We start from the raw sequence: 21,647 nt of genomic DNA on the forward strand, positions 1-21,647 counted from the left end.
TAGCAATTTCCTATTTTGTTTTTTCTCTCCATATCGTTACTAGACTAGGGATCATGCCTATCTTGTTTATAGTACATACTCAAATTTTTCTTGGTATACAATTATATTCAACAATATTATATCATCAATTCTATAAAACAGTTCATAATCAATCACTTAGATTTTATTATGAACCACTGTTATTAAATAATAGTATAGTCTTCAGCAACTGGTGATAGCACTTGAATGATTCTATCAAGGGCATCTAATGTTTTTTTATAACCTCGTATAAGAAAAAAGCTTTAAGAACCTAAATTACACATGGGAATTGCTATAACTGGTTTCATGTAAATGTGAGATTGGCCAGACCATGTATCATAAGATGCTAATAGGCTGAGAGTAAAAATAAAGTAACTACAGCTTCGGAGATGGGGCTTAGGAACATTCCTGTGTTGGCTGTTGATAATGCAGTTGAAATTTCTATAAACAGATCTACTTTGACATTCTTTTGCTAAATTTTTCCTTGGTGTGGTACAGTATATAGGTACTCAGAGATGAAGTTCTTGAAACAAAATTTAAAAGCCCACAGTAAATGAGCAGCATGGCTTTTCATGACTCAAACCTTTGCACTTACATCTATTAATTAATTTGACTCTTCACCATACCCTGTGTGCTTGCTATGTATGAGCCTAACAAAAAAGAACAAATTATCATTAAAACTATTTTTCATAGGACCCTGAAGCAAAGAAGATAAAATATCTACAGTTAGCAGAACTCTCATGCAATATCATGAGATACTGGGTGTTATATATTTCATGTAAAAATCCCTTTGTGTGATCTTTAATGCTATTTCTCTTTGGAAGGGAATTAAATGTATACTCACCCAATGGTGTCCATCCCTTAAGAAGTTCCTCAAGGAGGTTTTACCTTGGTGAGCTTACTACATTCTAAGATTGGTTTGCAGCTGTTGATACACAAATCCTGGATTTAACAAAATACTAAGCATAGATCCTTTTCTCAATGGAAGACCAGAATATCCTAAATTCACAAGGCTGGCTATGAAAACTTCCCCATGTTGTGAAGAATCACAATCAGAAGGTTGCCTAATGTGCACAGAATCTGAGTAAATGGAGTTCAATTACATATGTGTTTAATGGCATTCTTTCATTCATGAAATGAAGGTTTATTGAACATCTGCCTTCTGAACAATGAGAACACACAATAGACAAGATCTTTACTCTCTCAGGACTTACATTTTAGTAGGGGAGATAGGCAATAACATGGATTTTTATATGTTTTATTTTCTGATGTATTCCTAGTACCTAGAATACTGCCTGGCACATATTAAGGATGTGATATTTCTTGATTGAACGACTATTATAAACTATTAACCCAGTTTCAGATAATGTGCACTAAGAGGAAGATAATACAGAGTAGTGATATGATGAAGTAAGCTTAAGCTTAGTAGGAAAGAGGGTAGCTAACCTAGATTGGGTGCGATGGTAAATTAAATCACTGTTTTGGCAAATAATCAACCATTATTTCTCCCCACTTTCGTGAGAAAAGTGGATTTTTCCATTCCACTCCATTGATGTTGAATTTGACTGTGGTAGGTAAAACGCACTCCACTGCCTTTCGACTTTGGGCTTGGCCACATGACTTGCTTTGGCCAACAGATGTCAGGGATATGACAAAATCAGGCACTCCCATTGTTTATGTGTTTGGGGTTTTCCCTCTTGTACTTCTACCACTGACATGAGGAGAATATGTCTTGGATGGCCCATCAAAGATTTCTTCTGAGTTTTGGAAACTATGTTCACGTGGTTTAATTTCCTTCAATAAATTTGTAACTTTGCTGCTTGAATATCTATGCTGTCCTCACTAATCTCTTGATTACAGATGTTGGAGTCCTAAATATAAAAGAATTCAAGCAAACAAGTTGCATTTAGATAAGAGAGGTTAAAAGAAGATACCTGTATTAAATATGAAGTACACAATAAAAAAAGGTAGATGTAAATTTTTTTTATTAACAGGATTTCTAGTAACTTAACCACTAAAATCAACCAAGAGCAAAAGAAGAACATGTTTGTTTAGTCCAGTGGCTAAGATCCACCCTAGACAAGATATTTTCATTTTCAACACATGATACATAAGAAAAGGAAAATGTGAACCACAGGAATGGAATAAATATTGAGGACAAAAGCAAAGTGTTGAATATATTATAGTCACACCAAATCTTAAATGAATAAGCACTCGAAACTATAAAGGAAAAACTAAGCAACAAAGTTGCTTCATATGCCAAATGTCCCCGCAGATGAATAAAAAGCAGACATTAAAATTCTTGTAAAATGGCAAAGAAACTATGATTAATATGTTCCTGGTACAAGGTAATAATCACATTATACATGCAAAAAATATGAAAATATAAAAGCCATGGCGACAAAAATAGTGGGATTATTTAATGGATCAATCCCAATGTATACTGATTGCTGGATATAGTATTTATGCTAAAATATTGCACTTCAAATCAAATGTTCAGAAAGTCGTCTACTTTGGAAAACAACATTTGGAAAAAGACTCCAATGGATGGAGGAATCTAACTTTGAAACTTAATAGTATAATAATGTTCTGACTGGTAGCCAGGTTTTGAACATATTCTTCTGCAACAACCCAGAATCTAAGAAAGACAGAAGAGGCAAAAGGATCAGTGAAAGTAGATATAAGAAAACCCATATACTTATTGCATAGTATAGAAGGAAGCCTCTCCCTTTTCAGGCTTAGAATGTGTGACTTTATTTGATAAACAGTACTTTGCTTTTCAGTTTCTCACCATTTTCTTCAGTTTTATACTTATAATCAGGGTTGAAAAAACAGCAGAGGCCATGGATAACAGGCATGATTGCAAGAAAATTCAGAGGAGGGTAGAAGAAACAGATTCGTTTCTCAGAGTATAAAGTAAATACAGAGAAAAAGATGGTGTCAAGGACACAGAGGCAACTAAAACTTGAACTGGCGAATCCAGTAGAAAGACAAGTTAATCAAGCTCTTTTTAGCAACCCTTGTGGCTATCATTCTATGAAAACAAGTGTTATAACTAATGTATATAACATGATGCTGAATTACCAAGGGGAAGAACTGTTGGTTAACTCAAGGAGAAACTTAATCACTAAAACTTAAAAGAAATCTATTTATACATACATTCTAAAATTACCTATTTTTAACTTAAGTACATGAAAACAAAAAACTTACCTACCTAAAATACTGCATATCCTCTGAACAGTGTCCCATAATTTGGGCATAACTCAGATGATTTGAAAAAGAATGAAGCTGTGGTGGCCAAGTGACAAACTTTCTATGAGGTATCTGATGAACCTGGCAATTGCTAATGCTCTGTTTTAGTAAGAATGAAACCCACCTAGTTTTGACTTCAAAGGATCAGTTTTAGAATTAGCCAAGAGGCTAAAAAGCTGGAAAAATATTTCTTTTGTAACCATAGCAATTGGAAAAAATTCCCAAAGTATGTAGTGGCCATTTGTAATGTTTTTTGGGTTTTGATGCCTTCCTGTTGGATAAATTTCTAGCCTTATGAGGTACAACTCCCCTAGGTACAACCCAGAAAACTCAGTAGCCTGCTCCACTCAAAGGCTCTGCTAATCGTAGTCAACCGTGAAAGACTTGGTTTCAGAGGTGAGCACTCAGAGGATCTGTGTGGGAAGAAGGCCTATTTTGCTCAGAAAGATGAGAAGCATTCACCTGTTCAGTACAGCAATGACTGAATTAAGCAATGCGGTCTTAGAGTACTCGATGCGAATGCTGCAGCAAAGAAGGACTTACCTTTAAGCAAGTTTTGTGGTATACTTTTTGGTATTGTTTCTGGAGGCTCTACCTTGACCCTGGTTTTCCAGCTCTCAACAACTTGGTCAGCTTCTCAATTTCCTTTTAATAAACATTTCTACTGCTTAACTACCCAGAGGCAATTTCTTCTGCTTAAAAGAAGAACCCTAGTTAATACTAAATGAGTATTAGAAATGGTTGAAGACAATATACCCTCAGGAAAATCAGAAAGAGCTATGAATGGTTATTTGGCTCTGTAAGGGCTGATGGCTGTAGAAATCCAGCTGATTTCTGGTACTGGAAAAAAAATTTAAAAATAAAAGTAAAATCTCGTGTCCCCACAGTAGCAAAGCAGAGCATTATTAACTACAGTCACTTGAAATGAAGTGACTAATGAAGGCAAGACTTTGGGAGAATCCAGTGGCTTCTAACACTGAACAATAATATGAAGAGTATGAGGAGTTCAAACACAAAACTAGTTGCTGCTGATTTCACAGCACAGCTTTTGAAAAGACGATGAAATGCTCACAATTCTCAGCTGGAAGCAAGAATCACAGCCATGAGCTACTCCCTACCATTGTTCTGTGGGAAGAAAAAGCTGTCATGAGTGAATAGCACTGTCTTCTCCAGGCCAGGAGAGCAGATGGGCACCACTGCTTTCAATGTGGATAATAGAATGTGGAGGTGGCAGACCTCAGGGAGAAGCACTAAATAGAAGAGGCAGGAGGAAATGGTTACTGTGATTGTTAGAAGGGTTGAGTTAAAATGCGTTGATCCACAGTGGATCAGACCATCTGTGTGGAGCAAAGAGATAGATATCCAAAAAATCCCAACTTAATAAAGTTAAGAGAGAGCCAGGTTTAGTGAAGAGAGGTCTGACTTGAGCCACTGCAACAAAAAATTTGTAATGTCTTTTCCAATTTCTAGTCCTAAATTAATTCACAGACTCAGAGTTTTCTGAGTAGTGAAGGAGGGAATGCAAGTCCTTGAAGATACATACTGAAATGACATCACAGGCATAAAATGTAAACTGTCAGTTTGACCTTCCTCATAAAGGTAACTGCACTGGAGAAAGAGAAATACTAGATCTTTGGGGTACTTTTGTCTAATAGCTCTGAACTAACACTAAAACTGGAGACCTAGAATACAATTGTGGACTAGTGGTGAGAAAGGATGCCTGTGGGAGTCAAATGATGAATGGACTTTTAATATGAACCTGTCTCTTCTCTACCCCAGATGGGCCCTAAATGCACAGAGAATACACAGTTGGAACTGGAGAAGGAGATCAGATTACTAGAGGCTTAATCAGATAGTGATTTCAATGTAGCTGCTATTGCAGATGTGTATTCTTTACTAAAACTCTTAGCACCAATTACATATCTGGAAAATGCTTTTCACCTTCTATTTCAACAGTCAGAGGATACCTATAACAGCTATTTTTATGTGACAGGTAGATCAATAAACCATTTTATCTTAGAGTTATAAAAATTATTTGGTTCTGGACCACAACATACTTACTTCATTAAGACCATAGGACAACTATATTTACGACATATGTCTCTTGGACCTGGACTACAAAATAGTTAAGATTCTTTGTAAAGAATAGGTATGTAAAACTGGTAAGTATCCAGGAGTTAATATGAGTGCAGTAAGGTGGGAGATACATCACATGAAAATACACTTTAATAAAGTTTCTGAGGGTCCAGTGATTTTGAGTATATCAGGATAGCCTCTTCAAAGTTAAAGATAACTTCCTATACCTTTTGCCTCCATTGAGAGGCACAGTGCTAGGTGGGACTCTCTGAAGAATATGTATACATATATATACATATACACACACACACGTGTGTGTGTGTGTGTGCGAGCGCATATATATATATATATATATATATATATATATATATATATATATACACACATGACTTTGGGAATCCAGATCTATTTATGAAGTGACCTGAAAACGTCAGCTTGTAAGGCTTTCAGAAAGAAAAGGAGGCTTCCTGGTTAGTCCATACTACAGTGCATCTACCTGAACTTAATAACCAATAGATTCAATGGATGTTGGAACTGTCAACGGTTTATGAAGAGCCTGTGCTAAGTTCCTTTTTTTTTCTTTTTGTCTTTTTTTGTCTATTTAGGGCCGCACCAGTGGCATAAGGAGGTTCCCAGGCTACCAGTCTAATCACTGCTACAGCTGCCGGCCTACGCCACAGCCAGAGCAACACGGGATCTGAGCTGCATCTGCGACCTACACCACAGCTCACGGCAACGCCAGATACTTAACCCACTGAGCGAGGCCAGGGATTGAACCTGCAACTTCATGGTTCCTAGTTGGATTTGTTTCCACTGAGCCACAATGGGAACTCTGCCTGTGGTAAGTTCTGATAGAGGATTCCCAGCAGAGATCTCTCAAGTTTTGGAACAAAGTCGTTGGGTTTAATCAGTGAGATTTCAATAAGAAATAAGCAATCTGAAGAATGAAATTTCAGTAAGAATTAAGCAAAATGAAGAGCAAAATTCCATGTGGAATCTCCCTTGCTGGTGACGGTAGGAGCAGGCTTTGGGTCTGGGGGCCAGGAGAGGTTGTGAGATGGTTAGTGATTCACAGTTGGCTTAAGTGGGAAAATGGAAATAGCCATAGTTCTCAGTCAAGTGCTTGGTGAGGAAGAAGTAGCAGCAATGGAATTTCCTCATTAGGCTAGTTCTGCAGCATGGTTTTAGGCTTTGCTTCTGGAAGCTGAGCTTCAAAGCCTGTTTCTATCATCCAAATAACCTCTTAATAAATTCCTTTTCTGCTTAACTAGTCATAGACAACTTCTGTTGCTCAAAATTAGGAATTCAATCAAATATAAAAATATAACTATATATATATATATATATAGTTTCCAAATAGGCCAACAACCTCTCAAATACTTTAGGTTACTTTCAAATTCTCTGAAAAAGGGATGCAATGATAATATTAGTAATATTAGGTTACTTTCAAATTCTCTGATAAGGGGATGCAATGATAAAAATTAGTTCTTAGGTGGTAAAACAGTGTGAATGTTGGAGCTTTATGTGTAAAAGAGGATTATGGAATCTCAGCTGAACCAATCAATGATGAGGAAATGAATGAAAAATTACTAGGAAAAGGATATAGGGTAATAAATATCTCCAAGAAGAGAAAGAACAAGAAGAGATGATGTTGGTACATCAGTCTCAGAGGAAGAGAAGTGCTAGTGAAACTACTGTCTTGATTATCCATTTCATATTCACTATTTAAAACAATAGCAAAAATAGTCTGACCATTTAGTCAGACATGCGATTCGTGCATAATCTAATGGATTTCATTCACCAGTAATGTGATGATCATACATGACATATCTTTTACCTCTTTGTTATAGACTGGAGTTCATATATATTAAATAATTGGCCTCCCTTTAAACTCTGAGCACAAATATTCCAGAGTGAGACAGGAGCACAGAGAGGTCATGTCAGTGCATATGAATCAGCATGGAACAGAATGCCAAGGAGGTTTTCTCTGTTTTCATATGAGAAGAAAAATACCGCATCTCTTAGAAAATGATTTTTTCATGCTGTTTCCAAGGCACTATTAGTTACAAACCAAATTGTTATTTTTGCTATTTTTTCAAAGGAAAGAACTGATGGTTAAGGAGATACATATAATGGAAAACAACTATACAATAAATCAAATGGATTAATATTTACCATCTCCTTTCTACTGAAAGATGGACATTTCAATAATGGAAAGAAATATAAAAATAGTTATATGAAAAATAAATCATTTCTTAAATATTCATATATTTGAAAAATAAGCCAAAGAAATCAGAATTAACAGATATTTATAAATAACCAGGATGGTTTAAAAGATTATTAACTTATTATGAAATAAGCCTAAAATCGTACAGATATAATTTCTATAGTCCAATTGTTTAAAGTACACAGGAGGTAGTATTTTTTAAAGCTTTTAAAGAAATTCTAATAGATATTTAAAGAAATTCTAATAGATAAAAGCCTGAATTGTTATTATTCAATCATTGTATCTTTCTTGTAAATGACCATAATTTCTTTTCTCTACTTTGCAGGATAGAATCAAGAACTGAGAGCCAGGAAGAGAAGTGTCAGACTAGAGGAAAGGCCAGGGTATGCAGTTTAGCTCTAGGCCAAAACTGAATAAAATTAAGGTTTTTTTTTTTTAATTATCCAAGCTAATATAACTTCAAAATGTAACAAAATGAATAGTTTTCAAACAGAATATGTTGAAACATGAATCAGCTTTATTAATTTTTTTATAGAAAAGTTTGCTTGCAATAGTTCCTTGTATATGTCAATACATTTTAAAGCACCAAAATAACTGACGTTAGCTTTTTTTTTTTTTTTAAATCCCCAGAGGATGTACAATTTTAAGTGAGTTTGGTATTAGCCTATATATGTCCCTAGAAATGTCTGTTAATTCCATGAATGAATCTGTGAGGACTTTATGAGAACTAAAGAGAATAGGCCAAGGATTTAGTTTTAAACACTGGTGCTAATGGGCTGGATTGGACCAAAGGTGCAGATAAGTAGAGCCAGACTTAGCTTGAAAAAATAAAACTATTGTTCACTTACTATAGCTATCACATCATCTTGTGGTGGGTTTAACTTCAGAGCCCAATTTTCATTGTGCATTTTATAGAAACCTTATTCAAGACTTAATCAATCTTTTACCACAACCTAAGATGGTCACGACAGTTAGGAAAACATCAGGCCTGCTTTTCACAGAAATGAAAACCTTAAAACCCTGTAGGAATGAAATAGTATTTGAAGTATCTAAACGAATAGTCTTTGCTACTATACTCAAAAGTTCATGACAGGTGAAGAATGTACTTTGAAATAATTTATAAACTGTATCAAACAATTTCCTCAAGAGGGCTGTGTGTGGGAGGGAGGGTACATGCATATGTGCATGTGCTATCCATGTTTTTCTACTTCCTAATTTTTCTGGAGCTAATTTATTTAACTTATCTAGATGGAGTCTATAAAATTTATCTAATTTATCTAGATGGGGCCTATAAAAAGTAGAAAAGTATACTCAAAGCCTGTGAGTGAAAAACACTGACAATCCTAAAATACCATATGAAAAATAATGCATAAAGTACATTATCTAACCAGATTTAAAGAGTTGCTGAGGTATCTTCCTATATGGTTTCCAGTCAGATAGAACTAAATTGAAGTGTTGACTCTCTTTTACTCATCTTGGACCATATCTCATATCACTGACTTAACTTTCCTTATCTATAAAGTACAGGTATTATTTTAGAATAATTTTAAGGATTAGGTGAAACAGTATAAATAAAGCAGCCAGGCTTGGTATCTTGGACAAGCCTGGCACTCCACAAACGATTACTGTTTTTCATGTTTTTCTGATATAGAATATATCCCTTAGATTCCACTTAGGTTGAATGTTTCCAGCTATTCCTTTAGCATTAAGGTCATAATAAGATAATGTTTTGGGGGTTTCTACATTGTTGAATTTCCATGGTAACTTTTTCTCTAGTTGAACAAGCTCAGATTTTTCAAAGTTTTCTCCTCTGTTAAATCCTCAATAGTTTCCTCTGAAAACTCTGATTTCCATGAAAGTATCAACATCTCTTCCAAATATGGAAATCAAAATGACACTAAGGCACCAAAAGGAAAACTCAAGTCTCAACTATGCTGTTAGAAGTAACCTTGGAAAAGTTAACCTTTCTATTATCTTTGACTTTCTGGTTTGTAAAATCAGAATAATAAATATGTAGGGGATTGTAAGAATCACATTATATATATACATTATATATACACACACAGATTATATATATAATTGTAATTATATTGTAATTGTACATTATATATATATATATAATATACTATATATATTATATCTATAGTAGATTTACATATATATTAGTTGCTAAACAAATATGTATTGCTATTATGGATATCAGGCTATAAGCTCTTTCTTGGTTATCTCATCTATCCTTGTGTCCTAAGCATAGTGTTCAGACTATTAAAGATGCTTAAAATTTCTTTATAGAATGGAAAAAAATTATGCTGAAACTTCTTAGTACATAGCTTAGAATGGAACATGGAAGCGCAGGCACAGATATGTTCTGTATAGCTATATGGACAGATTGAGATGCTGGCAATTTGGAATACCACTTCATTACTCATTTCTTTCCAACTGGTTTAACGGAAGCACAGTAAAGGCAATTGTGGCTTTTAACAAACAGTCATAAATAAAAGTATACATAATGCTTTTTAACTTCGAAAGTTGGCTAAAGGAAAAGTTAACATCTAAAAAAAACCCCTCTATCTCTACTGCCCCAATAATTTAATCTTCATGAACAAGGACATATCAGAATTGCAACCAAGAGGTGTATGAAGAATCTAGAAATAGACTTTTTAATAAAAATCTTTACAAATTAACTTGCTTATTCCTATAAGAGACCAATCTTTTGGTTTCTCACAGACTACTGTTCATTCTCTTTTTGTTATATAGCCCAGTCCATGTTTTAGTTTCCATTTGACTGCAATAAAAAAGCCCACTCTGCTTACCATAGTCATAAGTATATTCTGGGATTCTACTCTCAACTATTAAGGTAACATTGTTGACCTTTTTGCACGCACTCCCATATGTTATGGCATCTACTATGGCTTCAAACCATTATCATTACTTCGGGTAATACTTTCCTTCCCAAAAAAGACTTTTAGCTTTCTAAAGATATGGTGATCTTGGCCCTCCATAACTGCTTTGCTCTGGTAGCCACACAGCTAACAAAATATAAACATGGGTCTCTGTTATGCTCTTGTTCTTCTTAGCTTTTAACCTGAAACTTTCATTTCTGACCCATGCATGAACTTTGGTTCCTATTCTTTATTGCTGCATCTTGCCCACAAAAGTGGTTTGCCGAATGGTGAACAGCTCAGACTCCAGAGCCAGATTATCACTTTGTAGCTTTGTGATTTGGTGGTTAATAATATTATTGTGAGCAATGAATACATAAAAACACACTTACATAATAACATCCTTGGGCTAGCGCCTGAAACATAGTAAATGCTATATAAGTATTAGCTTTCATCATGGTTGTCATCATCATCTCAATTTTGGAGGCTTTTTATAACTACCATTTCCTCTAGATCTAACTTGTGGTTTTCCTTCTTGACCTTCTTCACCATTTATGTTATGAGATATATAGCTATTATGACTGAAAACTTCACTTGGTTTGGCCCATCTCAAGAATTTATACCTAACTACAGGCTTCAATATCCATCAGATGTGTCAACTCTTAACTGTCATGGTCTATGACTTAAAGTTGACACTTTTTTTTTTTTTTTAAAGGTTACACCTGCAACATATGCAAATTCCCATGCTAGGGGTCAAAAGAGAGTTGCAGCTGTCAGCCTACACCACAGCCACAGCAATGCTGGATCCAAGCCATGTCTACGACCTATGCCGCCGCTTGCGGCAATGCTGGATCCCTAACCCACTGAGCAGGGCCAGGGATCAAGCCATCTTCATGGATACAAATCAGGTTTGTGACCCACTGAGCCACCACAGGAACTCCCAACACTTTTAATTTTGTTGATTTGAATCAATTTTTATCACCATCCAAATTTTAGGAACTTTAGCATAGTGCATGAATGGATAAGTCATCCGAATATTTAAGAAAAAGCTAAAACCTTTTAATGAAGAATAAAGCTGATTGTCATGGTAATAATTCAAGAGGTGACTGAGTAATTATTTAAGCTGAACGTTTTAAATTATTATGCAAAAGCAGAGGTGAACCTTTTTATATACTAACTGACCCCAACTAAAGTATTTATACTCATTGTACTTTGGTTTCAGAAGACTTGCTTTACTTTAAACACAAATGTTATCTCAAAGAATAAAGAGTACATTAATTGCTGTGGCAAACTAGTTCTTAATTATAAAAGCATTAAGTTTTCATTTTAACTTAAGTTGGAACATACGTTTTATTCCCTGAAAAAGGAATAATGGAAGTTAATCTAAGCATTAAGCTATGTCTATAATATTTTCCCAATTACCCCACCGTTGAAAAGGAAATGTTAACCAAAGTCCATGATTGTTAATATGTTAGTAAGTTCTTTCAAGATTATTTTTATGAAAGTAAGTCCAGCAGAATAAGAGGATCAAGAAGATTGTTAAAATATGTAGTAAAGAATAGCAATAAATTTGATTCACAAAGTACACTATATGAAATAAGCTTTGAAAGAAGAGTATAAGAGAGAAATAGTAACTTTTAAGATCATACCTACATAAATTTTAAAATTACCTTTGGCATCAAAAAATGAGGTACAAAGGTACAAGTGAAAGCACAGGTAACAAGTGAATATGAAGGTGTATTATTCATTTTAATATGCCTTGGTCAGATAAAAGCATTTTCTAATATGAGACCCAAAGCAAAAGTTGAAAGGGCAGATGATGAATTGCTACTGAGCTGCTCCTTGCATAGGCAACTAACTATACAGCCTACCCCTGGATGAATGTAAGCAAAGCTAACTGCTTAAGATGAGAAGGGGGCAGGAGGTTGGGGAATGCCAGGAAAGTGTCACTTTTCTACACTAAAGTATAAATAATGCACAAAATAACTACTGTGATGCAACTGATTTATATAAGAATTAAAAACCCCTTGAGAGATTCACCAGTTGTTAAGGAAAATGTTACTCACAGTCTTAACAGATTTTAGAACTGCACACACATCAATGGGTCCAACTTGCAAATTATGAAGAGGAGAAAAGTAAGGCAGCATACGATATTAAATAACTTGAAATCATGTTTAACTGAAGTAATTGTATAACTGATCAGAAACTAAAGAGACTTCATTTTGGCCAAATATTGCCTTCTAACAGTTTGAGATGCAAACATTCAGGAACACTGTAGAAAAACTGGACTAAATGACTGCTTTTATAATTCAGAAATTCTAACAATACCTTGACCACAAAAACTTTGAAGTAAAGATAATTGCTCTTTACTCCTCTCTAAAGATCTAAATTAAAAGGATCCTCTAAAGTGAAGATTATTTTCCTGGAGGTGATTTAGAAAACACAGGCCATAATTCTGGTTCTTAAGAGGAAAAAAAAATAATCTTTTATTACATTTGGATGAGATTTTATTTTTTAGGAATCACTGCTTGGCTGTGAGCAGCTGTTGCTTGCTGAATGTTACTCACACTTCCTCCCGCATAGCAAGCTCATGTGTAACAGTCTTAACTTGTGGGATGGGTTGGAACACTTCATTCTAATCCAAGGGCCATAGGTCATTTTCAACCACAAATTCTTCCTCCCTAGGGAAGTGTCAAGGGATGTGGTCTTTCCCATCTCGTTTTCCTACAATCTCCTTTAGTCTAGAACGAAGTTTATGGCACTAATGATGACTGGGGTCTAAGATATTATAATGCCTTATATCTGGCAATTAATATCAAGAGAGAAATCTTTGCTGGAACAGCACCTGAGGAATTTCAATTGTCTAGTTGCAATGAGGCAGAGTGAAAGAATAAAGTATTTTAAAGGGATGACAGAAAGAAATTTTCTCACCAAGATTATTTGATAGCCTAGAACAGGAAAAGGGCCAGATGGTAAATATTTTAGGTTATGTGGGCCCCATAGTCTCTCTGAACTACTCAACTTCGCTGCTGCAGCTGGACAGACATAAATGAATGTATGTGGCTACATGTTTCAATAAAACTTTATTTATAAAAACAGGTGGCAAGTCAGATGTGGCCCATGGGATGTAGTTTGCAACCCCTTAATCTAGAATTGATTCAAGAGATTCTGAAACTCCAGATTTAGTTTTAATAAATCATAGTATGGCTGTCAAATGTAATCATTATACTTGCAGATACCTGGATGATTCTAAGACAAACTGAACATATCTTAAAATCTTTTTAAGGTTTTCCTGTTTACCTTTTCTTCTCTATTGTACAGATTATAGAGGACATTTCTAAGTTCATTAAAAATTAGACAATTTCTATCAACCAATATGAAAAATTCATGAGAACAAAGGCTACAAAACTTTGGCTTTTCAATTTCATACTAAATTTGTGAATTTGATATAATAACTTGTGGGTTTAATAAGATAGGTTCCACAGAGGATTTTTTTTCAACTATCATTCAGAATATTTATAACAAGGCATTTATAAGAAAGTCACTGAAAGAGATCCATTACTAATTTGAGACATTTTTCTAGTTGATCACTTAAAAAGCTCTCCTTATTTGAATATTATGATTACAGAGTAATTTTTGGATATTATTATAACTTGGACTAACAGTTTTAGTACTATGTATCCAATTTAATACATAATTTAGGATGCAATTTCAGGGTAAATTATGATTTACATAATTAATACATGTATAGGTAGCCCCTTTGTTCTGTTCTAAGATGTTGAGATCAGATCAATGTGAATATAAAGTCTAGCGACATCACTCTTGATTGGATTAAAAAAAGACCTGGCAAATGGCATTTAAAAGTAAAACATTTTCTCAGTATAATTCTAATTTTAATCCTACTATAGTTCTAATTCTAGTTCTGAGTATAGCTGTTATACTCAACAGGATTGGATCACTGATTAAAAACTTGTTGACTGCAGATATCCAGAAAAAAAAATGTTATCCTCTATGGTGAGTTATAATTTCACTGTGTTTAATATTGTAGGATAAATTGCAAGTTATTTGAGAAGTTAAACACTTCAGATTTTTCATTCTGTGTTTCTCTGTCAGTAACATGGATGGAACTAGAGACTCTTGTACTAAGTGAAGTCAGTCAGAAAGAGAAAGACAAATACCATGTGATACCACTTTTATCTGGAATTTAATATACAGAACAAATGAAACTTTCCACAGAAAAGAAAATCATGGACACAGAGAACAGACTTGTGGTTGCCAAGGGGAAGGGGGAGGGAGTGGGATGGACTGGAAATTTGGGGTTAATAGATGCAAACCATTGCCTTTGGAATGGATAAGCAATGAGATCCTGCTGTATAGCACTGGGAACCAGATCTAGTCACTTATGACAGAGCATGATAGTGTGAGAGAAAAGAATGTATACATGTATGTGTGACTGGGTCACCTTGCTGTACAGTAGAAAATTGACAGAACACTGTAAACCAGCTATAATGGAAAAATTAAAAACAGTTATTAAAAAAAAGTAAAAGGCTAAAGGAAAAGATGTAGAGAAGAGAGTCTACATTTCAGTCCTTTAGTGAATTTGGAAAGGGTAAGGTGATGTCAAAGGAAGAATTGTTTAGGACAAAAGACATATAAAGACAGGAACTAACACAACATTCGACTTCTTCTTTCAAAGATTTTGGAAAACTTCATGAGGCGACCGTTACTTCACAGACTGGAATGTAAGCCCAGTTGGAACCAAGGTCTACAGGGCTTTTGAGGTGTCTAATGTCAAAAATCTCAAGTTGACTCTAGTTAAAAAAAGCTGGAGAGGAGAAAGGAAAATTTTTGTTCTGGAAAAGTGTTCTTCTCTGATGCAAATAGAAATCCATCTTACAAAGGAAGAAGTAGAGATGAGTTGCCATAATTTAGTCTTTTGGAAAGAGACAAAAAGATTATGAGTTTGCTAAAATAACTTTTTGTTTCTTTTAAATATTACTTTAAAAGCTATGAAATGTCTTTTTTTGGGGGGGAGGTGTGTGAAAAAATTCCAAGCCCAAAAATATTCATAAAAATTAACTTGAAACACAGAAATCCACTTTTGAAAAGAAGCATAATACAGAGAATCTTAATTTTTAAAAAGTTATATAAAAAAGAGATGTAGTAATAAGTTGATGCTTTCATTTCAGATACTTTACCCACTATCCTTTTTTTTTTTGTTGTTGTTGTTATAGTTTTTCTGTTTGGAGAGATGGAAATATTCAAACATCAAAAGTATTCCACAAGGAGTTATTTAAAAAATTTTCAATCCTAAAGTGGGAATAATAAACTTCCTACTAATATACTAATTAAATCAGTTTTAATCTGTGAATCTGGAAAAAAGAGTGGAATAAACTATGAGAATCATATTGTAAACCTCAGAGGAAAGAGGATGCCAAACATTAATCTGAAAAGCACATTTGTCATTAGCAAAAAATACTGCTACTAGGCTTTTCTGTTTTTCCTTAATAATGCAGTGAAAATGATAATAATAGTAGCATATAGTTATTGAATCTATATGCTAGCTCTTCTATTTTATCACATGTATTACCTAATAGCAATTCTGTAAGGCAGAGTTCTTAGAGTTCCTGCTGTGGCTCAGTGGTAACAAACCCAACTAGTATCCATTAGGATGTGGGTTTGATCCCTGGCAGCACTCAGTGAGTTAAGGATCCAGCATTGCTGTGACATAGGCCGGCAGCTACAGCTCTCATTCAACACCTAGCCTGGGAACTTCCGTATTCCACGGGTGCGGCCCTAAAAAGACGAAAAAAAAAAAATTTATTGTTCTTAACGTAAAAGAAACAAGCACAGAGAAGTGGAACTTTGCTGCGGATAGAATCTAATATTGTCATGATTTTGTTATTTAATGAACATGTCTACATGTGACAGCTAGTTTACCTAAAACAAAAGGATACTAATCCTTTAATATGATTTGCAAGAATACAGATTAAATGGCAGAGGTCATTGTCAGTTCTCTTCAAGGATTAATTTACCTCACACAAGGACCAGATAATTCTTGTAAGGCATTTCTTGGTTTCATTTTTAAACATTTCTTAGGTCATCTGCAAGATTTCTTTTGAGAGGAAAGTAATATATGTTTTTTAAGTTTTTTTTTTTTAAGAAAAAATATTCCATTTTGATCAAAGAAATGTTAATCTAAAATACCATTACGAATGGGTTTGCTATGTTATATAATTTCTTGTCCAAATTTAGTGCTCAAAGAAGAACTGACCATATGATAAGAAAAGATGATAAAAATGGATACATCCATAGGAGTTTGGGATTAATACCGACATACTGCTATACATAAAATAGATAACCAACAAGGAACTACTGTATAGTACAGGGAACTATACTCAGTATTTTATAATAGCCTATAAGGGAAAAGAATTTGAAAAACAATATGGTACGTGTGTGTGTATACACATAGCTGAATCACTTTACTGTATACCTGAAACTAACACAATATTGTAAATCAACTATACTGTAATTTTTAAAAAAGGATACATCCACAAGACTTCATGAACTTGTTTCAAGTCTATGTTCTTTCACTATCAGGATTCCTGCATGCATGTGGAAAGCATCTATAATTCCTTTCTTGCATGACTACTTCTGAACCAAGTTATTTGACACAAATTCCTTGGGGATACATATGGAAATAGGAGTTTTGGGGAATATATCACTTTCTGAAAAGTCAGTTGACTATTTCTGGCTCAGAAGTCTCTCTTTAGAAAGGTAGGCCCCTACTGGGAATTTGTTTGAGTGAAATTGCTTTTAAAACACCCTGAGATAACATGCACAAAGATTTAATCCCACAAAAAATGCTTCCATTGGGTGATTAACTTATCTGGAAAGCTTGCTTAGCATCTTTTTTATTCTGCTGACACACTTTCCTTTGGCGAAACCTAATGGTAGCTATTGAGAGTTGAGAATTTTCTTTGTATCATACCAAACTTGACTTCAAATTAAGAGTATGGAACTAACGTGGCATCATGAGTTTTTATAACACTCCTAGTCTTGTACTTAACTGCCAGCTGAAGAATAATTTGCCATTGTCACCACCAGTTAATTGTGTCATGATATCAGGCATACTATGTTTTATGTTTAATTTATGTGTTTATTATGTTATGTTATATAATATGATAAATGTTATAAAATATGGTTTTATGTTATATGTTTATACCAAACATTATATATATTAGTCTTTAAATACATTACTTTATAATATATAACATGTTATACTAAACATATAAATAAGACATAAAATATTGTGAGAAAATTCACCATAAAATTTATTATATAATATACAATAATATAATATGCTTATTATAGAGATTTCCATTAAATATCTCAGCTTGGGTACTCTTTAAGAAGAATATAAAGATTTATTGAAAAGTCTACAAGTTGATCATTATTTTCGGTCACTGCTCAGACTCACATATTAATAAAACCCCATTATACTAAAATGATGTTTACTTCTTAAGGCTTCAATATGCATTCTGAATTCTGACAACATATTCTGAATTTTGTTTTTGAAATGGAAACATGGCAGAAAAGCCTTAATTTGATAACTGTAATAAAGTGTATTAGAACCACAGTGGTATTAATAGAGTCTGAAGGCCTAAAAAGTACATATAAATTTTAATAAATACTGTAAGAAATAACAAATGTGGCAAAAAAACTAAAAATCTAGAACTGTCTGCTTTCTTCATAAGTGAAAAGTTAAATTGGAAATGCTATAGGTTATTTCTAGGAGTCTAGCAAGAAATTATTCAATGTGCTTTTTTGTTGACAGATGGAATTTATGTAGATATAACTATTAGCTATGTAATTATACCAAAACAGTAATCTTAGAAGAAGATTCCTAAATTAGAGGACAAAGGACATGTTAAATATTTTAAAATTTCAGGTCATTGTACAGAAGCCACTGGTTCAATTTATGGAAGCACAGATTAAAACCCTTCAGGGGATACTTACCCTTTTCTGTTCCTTTACATACTCTATCAATTCATCTCTTGTTCTCTTCACTGCCTCTTCCACAGCCTTTTCACTTCGCTTTTGCTCTTCGATTATTGCTGCCTTAACAGTTTCCTATTTGTGGAAAGATGAAAAAAAGTCAGGGGGGTATGCAATATGACATACTTATGCCCATTTTATAAAACTAAAAACCCTCTTCAATGAGTTGAGCTCATTCCACTCAAAGTTTATCTTTAAAGAGGAATAAGAACTTATAAAGTCTTTTGAGTTCTGTTAGAGATTCCACAGAATTCACTTTTTTAAACTGAGTGAAAGGGAAAAGAAATGGAATAAGCCATTTATTGCAGGGAGCGCCTGACAGACTCCAATGGCTTCCTCAACAAGCTTTCATTTGATGTTTACATGATTGATTGCCTTCCTGTACTTTGCACTATCCACATAAGACTTCCAACTTGTGTTTATTCTTCCAAAAACACCCTAATGCTCTAGGCTGTTTTATTCACGTTTAATTTTCCCATCATACAATAATCAAGTGTGGTCTGGGTGGTAAGATTTACAGCTAGTTTGGTCTTCCTGCCAGGTTAAGATGTTGAGAGCTGGACACCATTAATGAGAGGTAAGAATTCCACCCTGTGTCCTAATATTTGAAATGAGCAACCTAGGGAGAGAAGTGGTACTCCCCATTTTACTGAAATAGTAATCATGTACCCTAAGAGATTTCAAAATTTCAGATAAAGAAGGCTAAAATTCTGAAAAATAAATTAACATTTCTCAAAATCAATTAATATTTTCTGCCAAAAAAGTTCCACGAATTGGAAGAATGCTACAAACTTCTATAACTTTCACTGTAGACACATGTACCATCCTTTTCTTGGGCAGGCAATCAATTAGAAAATGCCTTGAAATTTCCCAGGAATAGTTCCTTCATTTTGTTATTCTTGAAGAATTTTCACTAGGTAATGCATATATGTTTTGTTTAGTTTTTCCCAGTTAATTTCATATAAATATATATATGTAATCTAGAAAATATGAAATGATATTACGAATTTTCTACTATGAATATACTTATGTAGAAAACTAGTACATACAGAAAAATATAAACACAAAAAAATAGACACATTCATACATGATTGGATATAAAGAGGATGGGGCTCAAGCTGTATATACAATTTCCCAAATCTGACATTTTTTAAGTATTTTGAGTATTTTTAAAACAATTATACATTCTTTTATGATTTATATTCCATTACTGGGATATATAATAATTTATTTTACCAATCTTTATTCATGAATATTTTGGTTGTTTTTAATAAGCCAGTGATGAACATTCATGTATGTACCTTTGTGGTGCACATTATGTATTTCCTTACTTTCAATTCAAGAAGTAGAATTATTTTGGCCAAGGGGTATAATTTTTGATCTCCCTTATAGCTGACATTTTGTACTTTTTTTCCCAGAAGCAGCTCATGAGAATAGCTGTTTTCTTGCATCCCTGATTACATTTAGTCCCAATCTTTATTCAAGGGAGAATGATATCAAATTTTCCTCTGCATTTAAAAAGATTATTATGTGATATGAAGAATTTTCATAGAAATATTAGCGCTACACACACACACACACACACACACACACACACACACACATGCCTGACCATGTCCTCTTCCCACTTTAATAATGGTAGACTCATAATTTTTTGGATTCCCCTCTAATATATAAAATTAAGCCACAAATCTGAAAACCCCTATAATGGTGACTTTGACAGTTGTTACTTTTTATTTTCAATCACTAAGTATATTAAGTTTTAGTTCTCTTGATAAAATAACAGAATACAAAGTTGTTTCCATGATTATTTGAAAAGATTAAAGTTGAGAAACTATAGTAATTTAAAAAAATTTTAATTGAATTAGAGTTATGTTTTAGGTGTACAGCAAAGTGATTCAATTATATATATATATATGTTCAGCTATACATATATTCAGTTACATATATATGTATATTCTTTTCCACATTCTTTTCAATTATAGATTATAACAAGATACTGAATATAGTTTCCTGTGCTATATAATCGGTTCTTTTTGGGTTATATCTCTTTCATATATAGTAGTATGTATCTGTTAAACCTCAATGCCAACGTTTTCCCTCCCCCGCTTACCTATTTGGTAACTAAAAATTTGCTTTCTATGTCTGTGAGTCTGTTTCCGTTTTGTAAATAAGTTCATTTGTATCATTTTTTTAGATTCTACATATAAGTGATATTGTGATATTTTGCTTTCTCTGTCTGACTTATTTTGCTTAGTGTCATAATCTCTAGGTCCATCCATATTGCTGCAAATGGCACTGCTATTATTTTTTACAGCTGAATAGTATTTCATTTTGTGTTTGGATATTATATCTTCTTTATCCATTCATCTATCGATGGACACTGAGGTTGCTTCCATGTCTTGGCTATTGTAAATAGTGATGCAGTGAACACTGGGGTGCATGTATCTTTTCAAATTATAATTTTCTACAGATATATGCCCAGGAGTGAGATTGCTGGATCACATGGTTAACTTTTTATTTTAAGGATCCTCCATACTGTTCTCCACAGTGGCTGTACCAATTTAGATTCCCACCAACAGTGTAGGAGGGTCCCCTTTTCTCCACATCCTCTCCAGCATTTATCATTGTGGACTTTTTGACAATGGTCATTCTGACAGATGTGAGGTGATACCTCATTGTAAAAAACTACAGAAATTTTTGAAACAAAAAATGAGGAAAGAAAGATTATTTTAAATAAAAGCATCTACTATTAGAATTCCCATTGGTTTCATACTTACTAATTCGGAATTTGAATTTTTTCAGATTTTAGAAAGGAAAAAAATAGTGAAAACATTACTAAGCTCCCCAAAATAAAACACATTAATAGTTTTGCAGTGAAGGGTATGAATATTCACACTAGGTGGATAAATTAAAAGTATAAATAGCTTCACATCAGTTCAGGGCAGGTTTTGCCAATAGCTAAATTACAAAAACCCTTGGTTTTCAAGGGTTTTATAATTTTAAAACTACTGTAGATCTAGATTATTTGAATGTAAAAGATAAATCCATATCATATTGAATGTCAACCAGAATGTCTATCTAGTAAGGCTCATAGCAGTAAATTTGATTACATCTATTTGGTTGAAGGCGAA

General features: G+C 33.7%; 1 protein-coding gene across 7 annotated transcripts in view; it reads right to left on the reverse strand.

The window, feature by feature from the left end:
- CCDC91 (coiled-coil domain containing 91) overlaps positions 1–21,647 on the reverse strand; it is a 387,500-nt gene that overhangs the window by 78,794 nt on the left and 287,059 nt on the right. For all 7 annotated transcript variants that reach the window (XM_021090992.1, XM_021090995.1, XM_021090994.1 and 4 more), the window contains 1 exon segment: positions 18,475–18,588. In XM_021090992.1, the coding sequence (XP_020946651.1) occupies positions 18,475–18,588 (114 nt within the window).

The sequence above is a fragment of the Sus scrofa genome, chromosome 5 (genome assembly GCF_000003025.6).
Source record: "Sus scrofa isolate TJ Tabasco breed Duroc chromosome 5, Sscrofa11.1, whole genome shotgun sequence".
NCBI classification, from domain to species: Eukaryota; Metazoa; Chordata; class Mammalia; order Artiodactyla; family Suidae; genus Sus; species Sus scrofa.